This window comes from Mandrillus leucophaeus, unplaced genomic scaffold (assembly GCF_000951045.1).
Source record: "Mandrillus leucophaeus isolate KB7577 unplaced genomic scaffold, Mleu.le_1.0 Scaffold110, whole genome shotgun sequence".
In the NCBI taxonomy this organism is placed as follows: domain Eukaryota; kingdom Metazoa; phylum Chordata; class Mammalia; order Primates; family Cercopithecidae; genus Mandrillus; species Mandrillus leucophaeus.
The window spans coordinates 1,619,357-1,640,107 of record NW_012099210.1 but is presented as its reverse complement, the minus strand read 5'-3'; the positions used below and the strand labels follow the sequence as shown (position 1 = coordinate 1,640,107).

At 37.8% G+C, this 20,751-nt stretch overlaps 1 protein-coding gene across 2 annotated transcripts in view; it reads right to left on the bottom strand.

Annotated features, from left to right (window-relative positions):
• The window catches only part of PLA2R1 (phospholipase A2 receptor 1, 180kDa), a 118,706-nt gene that overhangs the window by 7,085 nt on the left and 90,870 nt on the right, over positions 1-20,751 (bottom strand). For both annotated transcript variants that reach the window (XM_011991528.1, XM_011991535.1), the window contains exons 19-25: positions 20,083-20,186; positions 18,364-18,503; positions 7,364-7,481; positions 6,541-6,671; positions 6,016-6,163; positions 2,232-2,470; positions 500-668 (exon numbers count right to left, since the gene is read on the bottom strand). In XM_011991528.1, the coding sequence (XP_011846918.1) occupies positions 500-668; positions 2,232-2,470; positions 6,016-6,163; positions 6,541-6,671; positions 7,364-7,481; positions 18,364-18,503; positions 20,083-20,186 (1,049 nt within the window). The remainder of the gene's footprint in view (positions 1-499; positions 669-2,231; positions 2,471-6,015; positions 6,164-6,540; positions 6,672-7,363; positions 7,482-18,363; positions 18,504-20,082; positions 20,187-20,751) is intronic.

Here is a 20,751-nt window from a genome sequence, read left to right as displayed (position 1 = left end):
TTAAACTTGAATCCTCAAAGTCCTCTACACATGCTTGAAGCCCATGTTTCTCATCTAATTTCCCACCCCTCCCTTACGCCTAACCTGCATTCAGGCAAATTCCAACATCGGCTTTGCCTTACACAATCCTAGTCCTGCCTTCCTTCCCCATTTTCATCCAGCTTTTCTGCTCAGAATGCCTTTCCATGTCCCATTATTAGCCATCTACACCCACTCATTTATCAAGGTCCATCTGCACTGCCGTGTCCTTCAAGAAGCCTTTCTACCTTTCTCCAAATGGATACAATGCATTCTGTTTCTTGATAACCCCCACAACATTTGCTACCTCTCTTGTATCATTTTGTAGTTCTGTTTTTCTTTACATCACCCACCAGACCAGAGGCTTCTTGAAGACAGAGACTTCTTACTATACTCATCCTCATATCCCTTGCTTAGCATAGTGCCTTGCATACAGTAGTTACATAGGGTATATTTTTGAGTTGAATAGAATTGTACCTACCAGGGGGCACATGACAAATGGCACCTTGCAGAAATGACTCACAGGCTGTGCTATGCCAGCGTCCGTTGGTGTCGGCAAAAACGCAGTCACCATGGAGGGAGGACTCCTCGTCTTTCCAAAAAGTGAAAGAGGATTTGGTGCCATCAGACCAGTCAAAATTAAGACCATTCTGTGGAGGAAAACTGAGCCATCATTTCCTTGCCATGACTGCTGGCAGCATCACCCAATGTTATCTGAGCATACTACAATTCCCACATCGATTGCTATTTTCACACACCTGTTTAAAGAGGGGCGAGGACATCTGTGAATACAGCTTGACAAACACGAATATCTGCCACAAACGAGATCTTTTTTGATTTGTAGGAATTCTTGGCTCCCTGCCACTATGATTTTCTAGTAAGCAATCAGCGTGAAATTGGACCAGTACCTTGTCTTTTACAGTGAAATACATTTCAGATCGATCAAAGATTCAAACATAAAATTAAAAATGTAAACATGTTAAAGAAAACTTGGTTAAATTTTTTTGTACTGTTGGTGTGGGGAAAACCTTTCTAAGTCATAGAAAATCCAGAGGCCATAAAGTAAAATTGACTACATAAAGTTAAAACATTCTGTACTATATGATGCAATAAATCATCATGAAATATCATTCATTTATCTCTCCCACTGGCAAGGATTAAAATTTTGAGAATACCTGGTGTTGGCAAGGATGTGAAAAAATTAGACGTTATCACATGCTGTTGTTGGCATGTAAAATGGTGCAAACTCTTGGAGGGCAATTTGGTAGTACTTGTCAAAATTTAAAGTGTATGCAACAATTTTACTTCTAAAAAATTATCCTACTGGAACAAGGATATTTCATGTGCATTGTTTATAACTGTGAAAAACAGAGAAGAACCCAAATGCCTATTCACAGGAGAATGGTTTAATAAGTTGTAGTACATCCTCACATGCCGTGTTCTAAAGAATTCACGAGATTTTTATGTGCTGACATGTGAAATTGTAAAAGATATATTAAATTAAAAAGCAAGTTTAAAGACAGCATATAGAATAGGATCTCATTTGTGTTTGAAAAATAATATACATATTCTTCCATTACGTGAATATATATGTGCATACATGGAAAATTTCTAGATGGCACGCAAGACAGTGTTCACAATTACTGACATTAGGGAGTAGAACTAGGGGTCAGGATAGACTAGTGTACTTTTCGCTACTTTGAGTGTACAATATTTTTATTTAAAAAATGAAAATAACGTATTCTCTAAACCACATCCCTAGAGGAAAATAAAACCTCAAGTGCTTAATTATAAGGGGTACTGAACTAATTAATAATCACATTTCTAGACAAGAAGAATGATTCATTTTTTTCTTGAAAATGCCACCAATTCCCAAATGCAGTGCTTGAGTTTCAGATGTGTTCCAGTGCACAGGCAAGGCAGTATCGGGGTACTTGGAAATTTTCAGAGAACCTTTGAAGGGTATTGATTTCCAGACATTAGGCAAGTGGATGTTTACCCTAAAGAGGTGTGTACTCTTATTTTGTAGTCATAGGCTGCTCATAAGGTTGGTCAAATAATTGCATAAACCAATTATTTAAGTATTATATTTATTATTATTTTTGAGATTTTTTTTTTCAGTGCTAATTTCAGTGGCCAGATCACGAAGGAGGAAGGAGGTAGATGCTAAACTTAATTATTCAAGGATGTCTCAAGGGAGTTAGGATACCTACATCTGTGGTGAACAGTCCAATCCAGTGGGCGTATCCTAGCCGGTTGAGGACAACAGTGAGGAAGGACTGGTGATATTGGTCTGTGATGCTGACCAGCTGTGCTCCGTGCATCAGGCAGGTTTTTATTGCTGCATACCAAGTCATATTTGCATTAATTATTTTGTAAGTTCTGTTGCCATATTCTAAGGTATTGGGCATTGGATACATATCAGATGTATTTACACCACGTCCAGAAGTATCTAGAACAAGAACAGCAACAAAGGTCATTTGTAGCATGTGGATGACAAAGGAGGAGGCAAAGCTTAGCATAGATCCTTGTCACTATGATCCATGTTGATCACAGAGCTTTCTTCTGGAATTGACTGTTTCAAAACGAGGACACTATCTGAAAGTGTAGGTGATGCTAAAAAATGAGAACACTTAGGAAATTTAATGAATCGTTTTTCAAAAACATAAACATTGATTGAACCATTTCTAGAAGATTTCCCCTTTTTGACCATCCTTTATCAAATTGACTGCTTTTTGGTGGAACTGATGGTGATGATCTTAGGTGGGTTTCACTACGCTAACTACACTTGGCCTAATCCACACTGCTCTGGCAGAACTTAGTGCTTATTAGTAGCAGCGAGGCACATGTTATATAGTCACATACTGCATTGCAAACCTAATATTACAGGTGCATATTATCAGGTAAAATACTTGATAACACTTTTGACACTGATAGTCACTATTGTGCTTAATGTTTGCATGTATAAATTCTAAAAGGAACTTTAAAAAATAAAGTTAATAAATTCTTAGAAATACACACTGTTCTTATAAACAGTTACTATTAATATGTCACCTGTCACAGTCAAGGTTTATAAATTAAAAGGCAAGGTTTTCCCACACGTTGTCAAGCATTGGTGCTTGAGTGTTCGTGAGTGCCTCTGATCATGTGAAAACCAAGCCTGTGTTTATGAACAGGTGTTTCCTCTCTAATATGTGCGTTTGCCTTTCTGTTCTGTATTATGTTATATACTAGGATAGATTAAAGGTTTAGAAAACCTAAAGGACAAAAACAAGGTAAGAATTTTTGTACCTTCTGATCCAAAGTGACTTGAATTTTCTGTGTACTGGTTTAACAACATTTGGTGTTGGAAAGAAGCATGTGAGGTGTGGATAGGTCATGAGACTGGGACTTAATCCTATTCCTGGCCCTAACTGGCTAAGAGCCCTTGGGCAAATAAATCTTTCTAAACCTCAAATTTATGGTATCCAAGAGATGATGATGATCTCCCTTGGAGAGGTGTGGATGGAATTGAACAAGATATCCACACAGCGCACACACTATTGTATGGAGACACAGAAAGCATCCTATGATTGTTGCTTCTTCCTCCACTCTCCGCCTCCGGTCATACTCCCTCCAATAAAAATGGCAAAGTGGGAAACTGACCTTTATCTGAAACCATTACCTCAATATAGCAGCCATACATATGGAAAAACCAAAGTAAAATGAATTTATTTAATTTCTATAAATTGTGATGGATCACACTTTTATCATATTTTTATTCTTTGCTAGAAGTCTGTGCCCAGCCTATATGTCCAGTGTAATGGTTATTCATACAAAATAAAAATAATATCAAAGTAGCTATTTTAAAATGCTAACAATTCATAAAATCAAATGAAATTCTTTGTATATGTTACCCAAATGCCAATTTGACTGTTTTTTTCCCCCACTGAGTTATATGTCTGTATTTTTACATATATAAATTTCTCCATATGTAATTGATTCCATTAAGTTTCAAAACAAGTGATTTTTGAGCAGCAGGGTTTTTCCACCCATTGCCCTGAAAAAGAAAGATCTATTGGAAACCAAGTTCTAAACTGGGGAGTCTTGGTTTGCCATTGTGTCTCTTCTTATTTGGTTTCTTAATTGTTTTGGTAGATAAAAGACTTTGAGTTCAGGCCCAATGTGAGCACATATGTATCTGGCAAATGGAGAAGAGGAGCAGAACTTGAATAGTCATTGTTGGCTACAATAATTAGTGTAGTTGAACAATACTTTTTGGAAATAATAAAAAACTCTATTATTTGTTAAATACATGCTAGAAGTATGCTAAGTGTTATATATACATAGAGTGTGTGAGATGGTTATTACCACATTTTGCAGATGCAGAAATCATGATCACAGAAGGTCATGACTTGACTGAAGCTTATCTACAAAGGAGGGTGGGAACCCATGTGTGGTGGGCACTCCAGTGCCTATGCTCTCAATCCCCACTATTCTATACTATCTCTAAAGAAAAATCTACACTATTAGTCCCAAAAATACCAAAGAGAGAAAGTGATCAGAGGGTAAATTCCAAGAATAAATCAACATTAAGGTAGTGGAATAAAATCATTGTGTTTAACTGAGATTCTCTTGAGTGTGTTATTTTTGTTTTGTTTTGTTTTGTGTTGTGTTGTGCTGTTTTCCCAGAGACAGAGTCTTGCTCTGTAGGCCAGGCTGGAGTGCAGTGGTGCGATCTCGGCTCACTGCAACATCCGCCTCCAGGGTTCAAGTGATTCTCGTGCCTTAGCCTCCCTAGTAGCTAGGACTACAGGTGCCCACCACCATGCCAGGTTAATTTTTTGTATTTTAGTAGAGACAGGGTTTCACCATGTTGCCCCGGCTGGTCTTGAACTCCTGAGCTCAGTCAATCCACCCGCCTTGGCCCCCCAAAGTGCTAGGATTACTGGAGTGAGCCACCGTGCCCAGCAAGGATTACTTATGTTTTTAAGCCTAGAGTTCCTCATCTGTAAAATGGAAACTTTTACTTACTTCATAGAACTGTCTTGAGGATTTTATGGCAAACTGAGCATACACTCAAGGCACAGTGTCAGGCACATCATAAACGTGTAAGTACCTGGCATGCTCATATTATTTCTTTCCCTACAAGGCTCTGCTGTTCCCATATTACTCTTGCTATTACAGATCTAGTATCTTTTTTTCAGTTCCTGACCACTATAATGTTTAAGTGGTAACTGAGAACCAGAAATGGAGCTTCCCTGGCACTGCTTTTTCGAGGATGGGTTGATAGTAACATTAGAGACTTCACACGCATGCCACATTCAGAAGTAAAATTCCTATTCCAAATAAGCATATATATATATGCTAGACTGCCCAGAGTTCCACACAGCTCTAGACACCAACTATGGGTTTCTTGGGTGGTGTGGGCAGGGGTATATACCCAGCATTCAATAAAAGCATGAGCTGTTGTTTTTATTTATACTACTCAAGGTCAGTTATAGTGCATTCACACTGCTCATTGACCCTGTTGGCTATTTGTAATAGTGTGGCTTTGGCATTTCACACAGAAACCATTTGGGGGTTCTGCCCATCAGGTCTAGAAGCTTGCTGCATACCACATTTAGCCACAGAGACCATTTTCAGGGTTCCAAAAATGGAGCCAGTATGAGTTGGTTTATTTCCCTGATTCTTTCCCAACATTTTCTCAGTGACCTTTAAGAATTACCTGAACAGATACATAATCCCAGAACGAAGCAGTAAAACCATTTAATATGACTAAGATAGATAGATACATAAATCTGGTCATCACTCAAGTGGCCTCAGCAGTCCTTAGAATCCCACTAAAGGGCGTAAGACTAGGGTAGAGGAGATTAAATAACTAAACTTACGTAAAGCCAAAGAAGTGCCTGACGCTGTTAGCCATGAAGCTGTTAGCTACACAGCTGTGTAAAACCAACATGGAAGAGAAGGATGGACTTTGGAAATGAAAGGAATAAAAATCCAAATATTTCTCACCTTGCATTTTTTCACATACAAACCCATAGCCTTCCTTTCCACAGTCTTCAAAATACCATTTTCCAGTGAAATGAAAATTGGGATTACTTGAGAGCAAGGCACAGAGAGGAATGTGTTTCTGAACTTCAGTGGTACTGTGATTTGGAATCTTTAAAATAATGCATATTATCAAAAGTATGATAACATATAGCATTATTATAACATTAAAATTTGTATTAAGAACATTATTTTTAAAATAGAACATTATTTTTAGAAAGACACCATTATTCCTTTATTTGCATTTAATAAACTTATTCACAAGTCATTTCATAACCTACAAAATCAACAATTATTGTGGTGAGTAAAGTAATTACATTTATGGAACACATAAAATTATATCAAATTACATTAAAAATTAATGTATTAATGACAAACTAATATAAAGTTATACCTACAAAATACAGGAAATAAAAAAGCTTTAATAAACAAGTCTTGAATAAAATATCTTGCCAAAGTGATCTCTAAAAAATGAATCTTAAAACTTACATTTATTGTATCAAATGGAGACCAGTTAGAATATACCACAGGCTTTCCATTTAGCCATGTTTCATAATCATCATTTTGTAAACCTATCCACACATTAGTGGTCTGGCCAAAAAGATTCATAGTAATGAAAGCTGAAAAGCAGGAATACATTATCTAATTTAATACTGCAGAAAGCATTTGGGTAATCACTGAATCCTATTTATAGCTATGATTATATTTAAATGCCAGCAAAACATAATTATGAATCATTTGTAGGAATTTGTTACTTTATCCTTGTTAAGGTAATGCAGTTTCTTTCACTTTTGTTTTAGCTTAAATTGACAGAAATTAGCTGGATAACCTGAGATTTCATCATATCATTAACAAAACAATTTCCAGTATTCATTAATTACCTTTCTAAACAAAAGAGGATTTACCTACTATATTTAAACTAAAGTAAATAATTGTTTAAATATCAAACAAAAGCATGTAGGTAAATCTAAAGGGATCTAAAAATCATACCATGCAATTACATGTAGATTATACCTGAGACTCTTTTAGCCATTTTGAAATATAGGCCATAAACATGTCCTTATTCTTTCCACTGCTACTGGTAAGAGAAAAGGCTCCCAAACCCAGCAGTTTATAAGCAATGCAGCACACTAACTTTTACAGATATCATGAAATAAAATCTATGGGTGAAACTGAAAATTCATGTATCATCAGCAATACAGTATTTTAAATGTTGATTTGGGAATGTTAGTATTGGTGGGGGGATATTTTAATAAATACTTGAACAAAAATGGTTATCTTGGCCTGGTTGGTTGGATCTTGAGTACTCTACCTTGCTCGACCTCACTTTCAATGGCGACCAGGGTCCCTGCTTCTTCAGCACAGAAATGTTGAGCATGCGTCCAGTTCTTCCAACTGCTTGGGTCTTTGGGGATATTCAGCAAAAGGCACTATCAAAAAATGTCAAAACAAAACATTCATTTCTGTATTTTTCTAAGTGAATTAAAAATGTCCCAAAGACACTGAATATCAGTTTTGAAAATTCTTTATAATTTTCTTGGGCAGAAAGAACTCATTTTTCTTTCAACTCCTCCAAAGGTGTTACAGTAAAACAAAGAGGAGCAGCTTTCAGGGTGAGTTAATGACTCGCCTGCATTTGCGGCAGGCAGGAACAGAAGCAGGGATGCGTTTTGTCATGTGAAATGTCAGAACAATGCCTTCAGCACAATGAAATGTAGTATTCTTCCTAAAAAGGAGCCACCCTGATTGCAAAGTTCACACTGGCACATTTAATCTGGAAAAAAAAAAAAAAAACCCATTCTGGGGGTGGCAATGAACAGCTTAGTCTAATTTTATTTACAAACGCACTTCCTTACTTTAAGTGAGAGAGAAATAATGGGGAGTCAAAGCGCATCAGGTGTTTAAATTCACTAAATACTTGGTCACTAAGTCTATTGGCAAGAGCCAGAGAAGAAAAATAAATGATTCCAGTGGGACAGAAAGCAAGGGTATGACCAAAGAAACCTGGAAGAAGTAGAAATGAAGGGGAAGGTTGGCCATCAATGTTAAAGGGAACACAAAAAAGGTTGTGGAATTTGGTAATAAAAGTTGAATGTTATGCAGGAGAGAATCACGTCTGTATCATGGCAGAGGTTTCCTTTCTTTTCTTTTCTTTTCTTTTTCTTTTTTTTTTTTTTTTTTGAAATGGAGTCTCGCTCTGTCGCCCAGGCTGGAGTGCAGTGGTGAGATCTTGGCTCACTGCAACCTCCGCCTCCTGGGTTCAAGTGATTCTCCTGCCTCAGCCTCCCGAGTAGCTGCGACTACCCGTGCGTGCCACCACGCCTGGCTAGTTTTTGTATTTTTAGTAGAGAGGGGGTTTCACCATGTTGGCCAGGATGGGCTTGATCTCTTGAACCTGTGATCCACTCGGCTTGACCTCCCAAAGAGCTGGGATTACAGGTGTGAGCCACTGTGCCCAGCTGCAGAGGTTTCTTTTTTATGGGATGGGATGAGAAATAGAATGATACATACTTGACAGGACAGGCAGGGTTAAAGATGAGTCTGCTTGTTTTTCCCCGAAAGTTCAATGAAATTTAAGAATGTTGGTAGGACCAGATGGAGTTAGGTGAGAGGAAAAGATAGAAGAGAAAGGTTATAATGGGTCAGGCAAAATTCCAGAGAGGTCAGGAGAAACTTTATGCAAAGGATATTTCATCTGGAATTGCTGGGGATTCTTCTCTCATATTCAATTCTCTCATCAGTGAACACAGACGACCAGAGTGATTGATAGGTCAGAACCTAAGATCTTGCCACTGAGAAAAACCCAGCTACGGGATAATTCTAGGTTAGCATGGAAGCCTACACTTGAATAAGCATCCTTTCCTACCTTATTTTGGAATAGTATCTGATATAGTTTGGATGTCTGTCCCCTCCAAATCTCATGTTGAAATGTGATTCCCAGTGTTGAAGGTGAGGCCTGGTGGGAGGTGATTGGATCATGGGGCAGATCCCTCATGAAGGCTTAGGACCATCCCCTAGGTGATGAATGAGTTCTCAGTTCATGCGAGATCTGATTGTTTTGGAACCTCCTCCCACCTCACCTTCTTGCTCATGCTCTTGCCATGTGACATGCTGGTTCCCTGTTACCTTCCACTATGATTGTAAGCTCCGTGAGGCCCTCACCAGGAGCAGGTGCCGGCACCATGCTTTTTGTACAGCCTGTGGAACTGTGAGTCAAAATAAAACTATTTTCTTGATCAGTTACCCAGTCTCAGATATTCCTTTACAGAAATGCAAGACTAGTCTAACACAATATCTTTCCCCACCATTCTTTAATTTCCAAATTTGTCGGTTCTCCACCCCTTCCCCACCATCACACACCCCTTAAAAGCAGAGAGACTCTTACTCCTCTTTGAACATCACACCAGAGAAGGTCCCTAGTAAACATTTATTAAGCAAAATAAAAGCCAACAAACCTGAAAATGGTTGTCAAATGACATTGTCAGGCATTCTAAATTTAGCTCAGTGGTTCTCCAGCAGGACAATTTTGCCCCTCATGGTATATTTTGATAATGTCTGTAGACTTTTTTTCATTTTTACAACTGGGGAGGGGATTGCTATTGGTAACTAGTGGGTAGAGACCAAGGATGCTGCTAACCATTTGCAAAGCACAGGTCAGGTCAGTCTTCCAAAAGAAAGAATTATCCAGCCCCAAATGTCAATAGTGCAAGGTAATTCTTTTTAAAACTCAGTCCTGATCATGTCACCCTTTAGTTTAAACCCTTCAGGAATTTTCCACTGCCCTTAGGATAAGAAACAGAAACCCTGAACTAGCCTGAAACCCTGAACTACCTTGAGTTGCCAACTAAGAGAGAAAATACATTTTCAATTCTTCTGGTCCTTTTTGTCTTGTTTGCTTCACAAAGAAACTGAATTGGCTTTTAAGGAGTTTAATTTTATAACAACTATCCTTTTATCTATTTCCTTTCACTTTGCTTCTTTCCTCTAATTACAAATTCTAAAGAGTGGCACATATTAATTATTGGGAAGTCTTATCATTTAATGTGAATTCACCTTGTGTTCAGATAGTTACACTAATGAACCATTCATAAATACCAATGAACCTCATTGGTTCAGTTAGCTCAATAAATCTCTCCAGAAAAACACCCCACTCTGCTTCCTCTATGTTTGCCTCAGCCAGGATTTACTAGCTTGACTACGGAAGTGTGGCCTCCCATTACCACGACTTCATTGTTTCTAAAAATATAACATATTTACTAACACACTCCGAAATTGTGTCATTAATAATTAAGGCAAAGCAGCAAGATGAAGTACAGCATCCTTAATTAAAAATTGTTTACTTACTAATTTGTAAAATGTGATCAAGTTTAATGCATCTCTGATTATTACTGTGAATTAAGGAGGTCCTACTCTATTCTAAATGGGCTTTCAATATAAAATTCTTTTTTGTCTCAAAATCATTTCTAGCTCAATATTTGAAAATGAAATTCAGTTCCCTCCAAACTTGGTCCTTTCCCAGTGTTCCTATTCACAATGAATGGCATGGTCAGCATGCACTTATACACATATAAGAAGCCTGAAGTCTCAGAGGCATCCTCACCTTTCCACTCCATCTCCCCAACAGCCATACCATTTGGACATCTCATTTCCCAAAGAGTCCCCTCACCCATCCCCCATTCCCACTGCCTCATGGTCTCTGCTACCACCATCTTAGCCCAAGCTACTAATTCTTGCCTGCACTATAGCAATAGCTTCCTAACTGCCCTTACCTTTCTCACACTTGCCCTTCTCCCATATATCCTTGGCACTGTACCTAGAGTAACTTTTAAAAATTTGGTCCTGGTCATGTCCTTCTTTAGTTTTTAACCCATCAAGAGTTTCCCATTGCTTTTAGGATAGAGGACAGTAGTCCAATACGGTATCACCCTTTCCACTTCTTTTGTCTCACCTTCCGCCACTCTAGTTCTTTATGCTTCCTTTAGTTTCTTAAATGTCATACTCCCCCTTGCTGCAGGACCTTAGCACATGCGGCTCCCCCTATTTTTAACGTTCCTTGCCTTTCTGACCACTTCAGTCATGTCCTCTGGCTATACACTTTTCTAGAACCACAAAACTTTCCTTCATCACAGACACCACAATTTTAAATTAAACAGCCATTTTCCTGATCTATTTACTAATGTTTGTTCTCCCTCTAATGTGTAAGGTCCAAAAGAGAAGGGGTTGTTTCTGTTTTTTCTCACCACTGAATTCCCGACATCCAGCATAGTCAAATGAATGAATGAATCATGGGTGAGACTATTTTTAAGGAAAAACTATGCTATGAACAAAATCAAATATTGACTAATCCCAAACTAGACGGTGCAAAGCAGCCATTACCACTCAATCTAGGTCTTGAATAAAAATATGTAAGTAGAAGCACAAGAGTTAATCACACACACACACTTAGAATTTCTTCCTCCCACAGATCTGCTGGGACAAGTATCTTAGATGACTCACTCTTTCTGGGTTAACCCCTGGTCAAACCTCTTCTACATTGTCAAACACAGAGAAAACTATTTATGAGACATCAGAAAAGATGCTTAATTTCTGTGTATCTCAGTTTTAAAAACTCTAAAAGGTGGTTAATTCGTCAACAAAGTGGGATTTTTTTCCCTAGAAACAACCAATAAAAATTAGTCCTAGGAAATTCACAAACAAGAGGCAAAGTTTAATGGGACATAATATATTGGAACTTATTTCAGAATTGTGAAGTAAAGAAGGTCCATCATTGTTATCTCCCAGTTTTCCTTCTGTAGCTTTATTTATTAATAGGGAAAAACCATCCCACTCCTCTCAGCTATCAACTCTTCTATTAGCAGTTTTTCTAATAATCTGATAAACCCACCTGTTTCAAGGTGTAGATGACAAATGAGGCAATCTCAAAAATATTTCCCTTTTAAAAATAAAGGAAAGTGTTGAGGCAAAGGAGTGAAACTCCAGTGGTGGAATTTTAGGCATTAATGTGCCGGGGAAGGCACTGTGGGTGGGGAGACATGCATGGTGACTCTGACACTGTGCCAGGTGAATTGCCACCTACTCATGAAGCCTGCTGTGATGATATCCTTTGTAATCAAATTCTCCTAATGCCTTGAAGAAAGAGTTGTGGAACTATGACTGTTGAATTGCCTGGCAAATGTTGGCTACACATTAGAATAACTGAGGGAGCTTTTAAAAAATACGGATGCCTGGATCCCATGCAGATCAGCTAAATCAGAATCTTCAGGACGTCTCCTGCACCTTGATGTTTTTAAAAAGCTCGCCTGCTGATTCTAAATATTTGACCAGGGCTGAAAACTACTGATCTAGCTGTTAGTTATCAATAAATTTTTTTTATAGAACTCTGAGCTACATGAGGGTGTTTTAATCATGCCCCAGGGCTAGCTTCAGAAAGCGCCTCCTCTCCCCGCCATTCTCATGCATGTATTTATGCCCCTCTCTATTCCTTTCCTGGGAAGCATTCGCTTGCTCTTTTGCCCTGGGTCTGCTCCACCATCACTGCCACCATTCCCATAGGTACACACTCTCTACATATGCACAGGAGGACACATGGGATGGAGCTGAACTGTGTGGGTAAAAATCAAGTTTGGGGGAAGGACAACAGCAAAAGGCTGACCCAGAAACAACTATTCCATGTTTCTAAGAATTATTTATCAAATGCTAAGGATTTGACTTGTCATTAATTTCCTTAAAATATCCTCTTTTAATCTTAGAAGAAAACCTGGGCAATACCATTCAGGACATAGGCATGGGCAAAGACTTCATGTCTAAAACACCAAAAGCAATGGCAACAAAAGCCAAAATAGACAAATGAGATCTAATTAAACTAAAGAGCTTCTGCACTGCAAAAGAAACTATCATCAGAGTAAACAGGTAACCTACAGAATGGGAGAAAATTTTTGCAATCTATCCATCTGACAAAGGGCTAATATCCAGAATCTCAAAGAACTTAAACAAATTTACAAGAAAAAAACAAATAACCATATCAAAAAGTGGGTAAAGGAGATGAACAGTTCTCAAAAGAAGACATTATGCAGTCAACAGACATATGAAAAAATGCTCATCATCACTGGTCATTAGAGAAATGCAAATCAAAAACCACAATGAGATACTATGTCACACCAGTTGGAATGGCGATCATTAAAAGGTCAGGAAACAACAGATGCTGGAGAGGATGTGGAGAAATAAGAACACTTTTACACTGTTGGTGGGAGTGTAAATTAGTTCAACCTTTGTGGAAGATAGTGTGGTGATTCCTCAAGGATCTAGAACTAGAAATACCATTTGACCCAGCAATCCCATTACTGGGTATATACCCAAGAGATTATAACTAATTCTACTATAAAGACACATGCACACGTATGTTTATTGCAGCACTATTCACAATAGCAAAGACTTGGAACCAACCCAAATGTCCATCAATGATAGACTGGATAAAGAAAATGTGGCACATAAACACCATGGAATACTATGCAGCCATAAAAAAGGATGAGCTCATGTCCTTTCCAGGGACATGGATGAAGCTGGAAACCATCATTCTCAGCAAACTATCACAAGAACAGAAAACCAAACACTGCATGTTGTCACTCATTAGTGGGAGTTGAACAATGAGAACACATGGACATAGGGAAGAGAACATCACACACCGGGGACGGTTAGGGGGTAGGGGGCTAGGGAAGGGATAACATTAGGAGAAATACCTAATGTAGATGATGGGTTGATGGGTGCAGCAAACCACCATGGCATGTGTATACCCATGTAACAAAATTGCACGTTCTACACATGTACCCCAGAACTTAAAGTATATGAAAAAATCCTATTTTACACATGAGAGGAGGCATGAGTTAGTAGCTAGAACAGTGTGTTCATGCTTTGGGATTGTTCACTATCTGTACCAGAAATGTGATTTGGAGATTAGCTAGGCATTCCTTTATGCCTGTTCCCTAGAGACCACGCCAGGATACACTTGTTCTAACAGTTGTGAAAAACTAATTGTCATATACTGGAGTGAATTCAAAATGGATCAACAACCTAAATGTAAATGCTAAAACCATAAAGCTTTTAGACAAACACACAGGGGCAAATCTTCATGACCTTGGATTTGGCAGTGAATTCTTAAGTATGATACCAAAAGCACAAGTGACAAAACAAAAAGTAGATAATTGGAAACTTTTGTGCATCAAAGGACATTATCAAGAAGGTTAAAAGACAAGCTACAGAAAGAAGGAAAATATTTATAAACATATATTGGATAGGGGTTTAATATTTAGAATATATAAGGCATTCCTATAACTCAACAATAAAAAGGCAAATGATCCAATTTAAAAATGGACAAAGGACTTTAATAGACATTTTTCCAAAGAAGATAAACAAATGGCTAAGAAGCACATGAAAAGATGCTCAACTTCATCAGATAATAGAGAAATGCAAATAAAAATCACAATGAAATAACACTTAACATGCTCTAGGATGGACATATAATAGCCAGTGTTGGCAAGGATGTGAAGAAATTGAAACCCTCACACACGGCTAGCAGGATTGTAAAATGGTTTGGTCGCTGTGGAAGAACATTTGTCAGTTCCTCAAACAGCTTACTACTGAGTTACCATATGATCCAGCAATTCTATTCATAGGTATACACTCAAAAGAATTGAAAATAGGGACTCAAACAGAGACTTAGACACCAATGTTCATTGAAGCATTATTCACAATAGTCAAAAGGTGAAAACAACCCAAGTGTCCATCAACAGATGAATGAATAAACAAAATGTGCAATATTCACACACACACACACACGCCTGTGCCACACAGGAATATTATTCAGCCACAAGAAGGAATGAAATTTTGATATATGCTAAAACACAAACGAACCTTGAAAACATCGTGCGAATAGGCCAGACACAAGGACAAATATTGTACGAGTTTGCTAATATGAAATATCTAGAATAAGCACATTCATAGAGATAGAGAATAGATTAGAGGTTACCAGGGGATGGGGAACAGGAAGTTAGTGCTTAATGGTTACAGAGTTTCTGTTTGGGATAGTGAGAATGTTTTGGAAATAGAGATGATGGTTGTATAACATTGTGCATGTAATTAATGCCATTGAATTGTACACTTGACAATGGTTAAAATGGCAAATTTTGTGTCACATTATTTATGACCATAAAAATGCTTTAAAAAATTAATTGCCAAAGGTTTTAATAAAAGACTTAGTAATACTCAGTGTCTTATTGAATATTATCTACAAGTTTCTCATACTGAAATGTGAAAATAATTTATACCTGGTAGCAAGATTTTATAGTTTCAGAAAATAGGAAGTATACAGAAAGTATCAATGATTAAAAAATAGTGTACCTCAATACCATCATAAAGTTTTAGAGTGCAATTACACCACTCTAGAAAATACCTCACAGTGCTGCTGAGCTCATTGTATCATGAGGCTAAGCTGATACGGCAACTCCTGTTTAAAAAAAAAATTATTAAAGACTTCATGTTTTAAACAGCAGTTTTAGGTTCACAGCAAAGTTAAGAGGAAGGTAAAGGCACAACTTTGGGAGGCCGAGGCTGGCGGATCACCTGAGGTCAGGAGTTCGAGACCAGCCTGGCCAACATGGTGAAACCCTGTTTCTACTAAAAATACAAAAATTAGTCAGGCGTGTTGGCAGGCACCTGTAACCCCAGCTACTTGGGAGGCTGAGGCAAGAGAATCACTTGAACCTGGGAGGTGAAGGTTGCAGTGAGCCGAGATCATGCCACTGCACTCCAGCCTGGGTGACAGAGTGACAGTCTGTCACACACACACACACACACACACACAAAAGGAAGGTACAGAGATTTCCCATATATTCCCTGATCCACACATACACAGCCTCCCCCATTATCAACATATCCCATTACCCCAGAATGGTACATCTGTTACAATTGATGAACCTGCATTAACACATCATAACCAACCAAAGTCCAGAGTTTACATTAGGGTTCATTCTTTGTGTTATACATTCTATGAGTTTGTACAAATGTCTAATGACATGCATCCACCATTGTGGTATCATACAGAGAATTTTCACTGCCCTAAGAATCTTCCACAACTTCATCCTTCCCTCCTGCAATACCTGGCAACCACTGATCTTTTTACTGTCTCTCTAGTTTTGTCTTTTCCAGAATGTCATATAGTTGGAATCATACAGTATTGTAGGCTTTTCAGATTGGCTTCTTTCACTTAGTAATATGAATTAAAGTTTCCTCCATGTATTTTAAAGGCTTGATAGCTAATTTCTCTTTAGCACTGAGTAATATTCCGTTGTGTGGTTGTACCAGTTTATTCATTCACCTACTAGAGACATCTTAATTGTTTCCAAGTTTTGGCAATTAAGAATAAAGATGTTATAAATATCCATGGACAGGTTTTTACGTGTAAATAAGTTTTCAACTCCTTTGGGTAAATACCAAGGAGTGTGATTGCTGGATCAAATGGTAAAAGTATGTTTAGTTTTGTAAGAAACTGCCAAACTGTCTTCCACTGTGGCCGTACCATTCTGCATTCCCACCAGGAGTGAATGAGAGCTCCTGTTGTTCGGCTTCCTTGCCAGTATGTAGTGTTGTCAGTGCTATGGATGTGGGCCGTTCTAGTAGCTGTGTAGTGGCAAATCACTCATTGTTGTTTTAATTTGCATTTCTGGAGTAGCTGTCCTCAAGTGCCAAGACCACCAGACTCAGGGTCAGAAAACAAAAGGTGCGTCTTGGTCTGATGCTTATTCACTGTGAAGTTTCAGAAAAGTCACACAATTTTGTTAGCATCTGTTTTCTCATAGGTAAATTTAGGATAGTAATTCTACATATTTTTAAAATTCAGTGATACAAGAAATACACATAAAATCAATTAGCTAAGAGGGGAAGTAACTCAAACGTCCACCAATGGATGAACGGATAAACAAAATGTAGTCTATCCATCCAATGGAATATTGTCAAAAGGAAGTCCTGTCACATGCCAGTGTTGATGAACCTTGAGGGCATTACGCTAAGTGAAATAAGCCAGTCACAAAAAGGCAAATACTGTCTGATTCCACTTACATGAGGTATTTAAAGTAGTCAAATTCAAAGACACAGAAAGTAGAACAGTAGTTGCCGAGGGGTTCGGGGTAGGAAGAACAGGGAGTCGCTTAATGGGTAGAGTTTCAGTTTTGCAAGATGGAAAAGGCCTGGAGATTTTTTGAATGACAGTGTGAGTATATGACACTTAACACTAGTAAACAGTAAACAAAAATGGTTAGAATGGTGAATTCTATATTGTATTTACCAGAAATTAAAAAAATTAAAAATCAGTGCCACAATATCTAGTGGGTACTCAATGGATGTGTGAAAAATCCAAGCGGCCTCATTTCTCAAATTAACAATGAGAGGAAGATCACAAAGGAGAGAAAGCCCTGCCAGTATAACTGAACACTTAGATTAAAAATTGGCTGTCCACAGTTGAAGAGGAATTTCATATTAGCATATGAAATGATGACACAGTTTGGGTTTTTTAATTTTCTAAGAGTTAAACAATTATAATTTGGGATGCATTTTAATTACTTCCACCTAAGGCCTACAAAGTTATTTTATTATAAAATATGAGGAGTGGAGGGAAAGTCTAGGCCTTAATTGAAGGCAGCATCAGAAATAATAAATCTGGTTTAAAATATCCCCACTGGCAATTTCATTTTCTTAATTCAAATCTGCATGGAAGCACCAGCTTTATGAGGCTCCAGATGACATTGACCAAGCTAAGTTATTAGTCCCTCAATTCACTAGTGGGCAGAGCTGTATGCCAGCTCCAGGCAGGGAAAACACAAGAGTAGGAGTTGGAGTCTGGGTCCTCTGAAATTTACAGCTTATTTGGGAGCAGAACCTAGACACACAGGCATGTAGGCACATACATACACATGTGCACACACACGCACACACATGAGCGCACACACACATGCATACATACATATGTCACACCTAATGGAACATTCATACAGCACAATAAATGGCTATGCCAATGGTAAAACTGAGTATAGAAATGAGGGGCAGGATCCAGGCTGTTTTTGACAAAAATTTTTTGTTCCAAAAGATTTGTTACTAAATGGAAAACTCAAATTTCTTGAAAAATTTCTTGAAAATTGTGACAAAAACATTCCAGGTCCTATGGTCAACTCATAGCTTTTAAAAGCCACTTCTACTTTTTGAACACTTTCCAAAATTAGTGTCTACAAAAGTGAAACAAAGGCAACTTTTGAAAAGCAAGCTTACCTTATAGTTAAAATATAGCCATCCTTTGGGACACGTTCCATGTTGTTTCGGTGTATCTTTCTTTTTCTCTATGAGCCAAACCTTTTTTCGCTTACAGATACTAGGCATAGAAACTGAACACTCTTCACTACCCCAGAGTCCTGGAGGAGGAAATGGGTTAGAAATCGTTTAGGAACAACGGCAATTCTTTGAAGGCATTCTCTATTGATCGCTATTTTTATGACTGCTGTGGTTTTTCATAATTTATTTTTTAAAATCTAGAAACTGAACTAAACTACTGATGACCGATTTCTCTAGGGACAACAGTTAACTGGGCAAGGGGCCAAATCAGTAATTTTAATTTAAGAATGTAGAAATTTTACAAATTAAAACAATCTAAATAAATACTGCAATTTGAATCATACAACTGATTAAAATCTTAAGAGTATTTGACTTGTGTAGCAAAAGAATACTTCGTAGGGTAACAATTTCATTTTAAAACCTTCAACTTCAATGTACAGAGAGGAAAAAGATTCTAAAACAGTAGATAATTTCTACTTTATAATTCTTTAGAAAATATAATAATTTAGAAAAATTAACTCAAGAACTTCCAAGAAAATAGCATTTCTTAACACTGACTCTTAAATAAAACAGACTCACATATAGACTTGTCTTCAGTAAGATATATCCTCAAATCCTCAGCCTCCGACAAACTGACTGCTTTTTTTTTTTAAATTTAGAAGAGCTATATTTTCAGAATAAAGATTATAGAATGCATTGTATTGGCATCCAAGTCATAAATTCCAGAACAGGGCAGAATGCATGCCAATTGCAAGGGCAGGCTCAGTTTTCTAGATCAGGAATATGAGTCCAAAAGATGTTGGCATTTTGAAGGAGGGGCTGGAATGCTATTTTCAATGCAGATTAGCTGCTATTCTCCCAGACTCTCAAAACAGTCCTTTCTGTAGGCTGTTGTGACACCTGCTGGTAAAAGCAAGCTGATTAACCACATGGATTTTCCTTTCCTAACTCTCTGCAGAGGCTCTCACACCCAAAATTATTTTCCATGTTTATCCCTCTCCTGGTCTGGGGCACAGGTTAGTTATGAATCTGTTAGAGTAACAGATATCATTATCTTTTATGGTTAGAAAGAAGGGGAATGAGTGGACAATCAACCTAACTACACTGCACTGACGAAGAGAATTAAAAAAACCAATCTTCAACCTAAATGTGCTTCTAAATCCAACTTGCAAACAGTTGCCATTCTAAAGCAGGCAACGATTGATGCCAGGTATTAAAAGAAAAAAAGAATATTGACTTGAATCAAAACATTTATTAAATAGGACAATGGAAGTAAATTTCACAGATGTTAAAGTTCTGGCCCATTATAAATTGCATATAGGAATAGATTTTTTTTTAAGTGCTTCCATTGAAATGTCATAGGGAAAAGTATTTGTCAGGCATTTTTTTTTTAACAGTTTTATTGGGCCCATTTCTGGTGCTGTTTTGATTTATGAGGAAGGACTTATTCAGATGTAAATTATTTCCAAGAACATGAATACATGGATTGAACAGAAAAAATGTCCATCCTTAAGCCTTATGGCAGACAAAACTGAACACATCAAATGAAAAGAGAAATAAACAGAAACTTCTCATGGAAATGATGCAAGGAAAAGACTTTAAGTCTCCTGAAAATTATCAGTTTGTATTATAAACCCAAAAATGGGTAAGTAAAATAACCTGTTACAGAAGAAATAAAGCCACATCTCTGGCTCTGATTATTCACAGTTCTTTCTCTTCCTGTGTCCCAATTCTGGTATATCACTGGTGTTCCATCTCTCCAGCTGTGGGAAGATTAAAAATGTTAAGGTCTTCTCTCATTCTGCATGTCCAGTCTCCAACATCATTCTTAGCGTTGTGAGGTAGGGATTGAGGATATAATATTCTATTAAATTTAAAAAATACTCATATGCAGCATAGTGCCTATAGTTACCAATATTGTATCATATACTTAAAGTTTTTCTAAGGGAGTAGATATTTTTTTGAGATGGAGACTCACTCTGTCACCCAGGCTGAGTGCAGTGGCACGATCTTGGCTCACTGCAGCCTCTGCCTCTTGGGTTCAAGCGATTCTCCTGCCTTAGCCCCCTCAAGTAGCTGGGACTACAGGTATGCATCACACCACGCCCGGCTAATTTTTGTATTTTTAGTAGAGACGGCGTTTCTCCATGTTGGCCTGGTGTCGAACTCCTGAGCTCAGGCGATCCGCCCACCTTGGCCTCCCAAAGTGCTGGGATTACAGGTGTGAACCACCACACCCAGCTAAGAGGGTAGATTTTATGTTTAGTGTTCTCATCACAAAAATGAATGAATTAGTGAATAAATAAATAAATGAACAGAGCAGGAGAG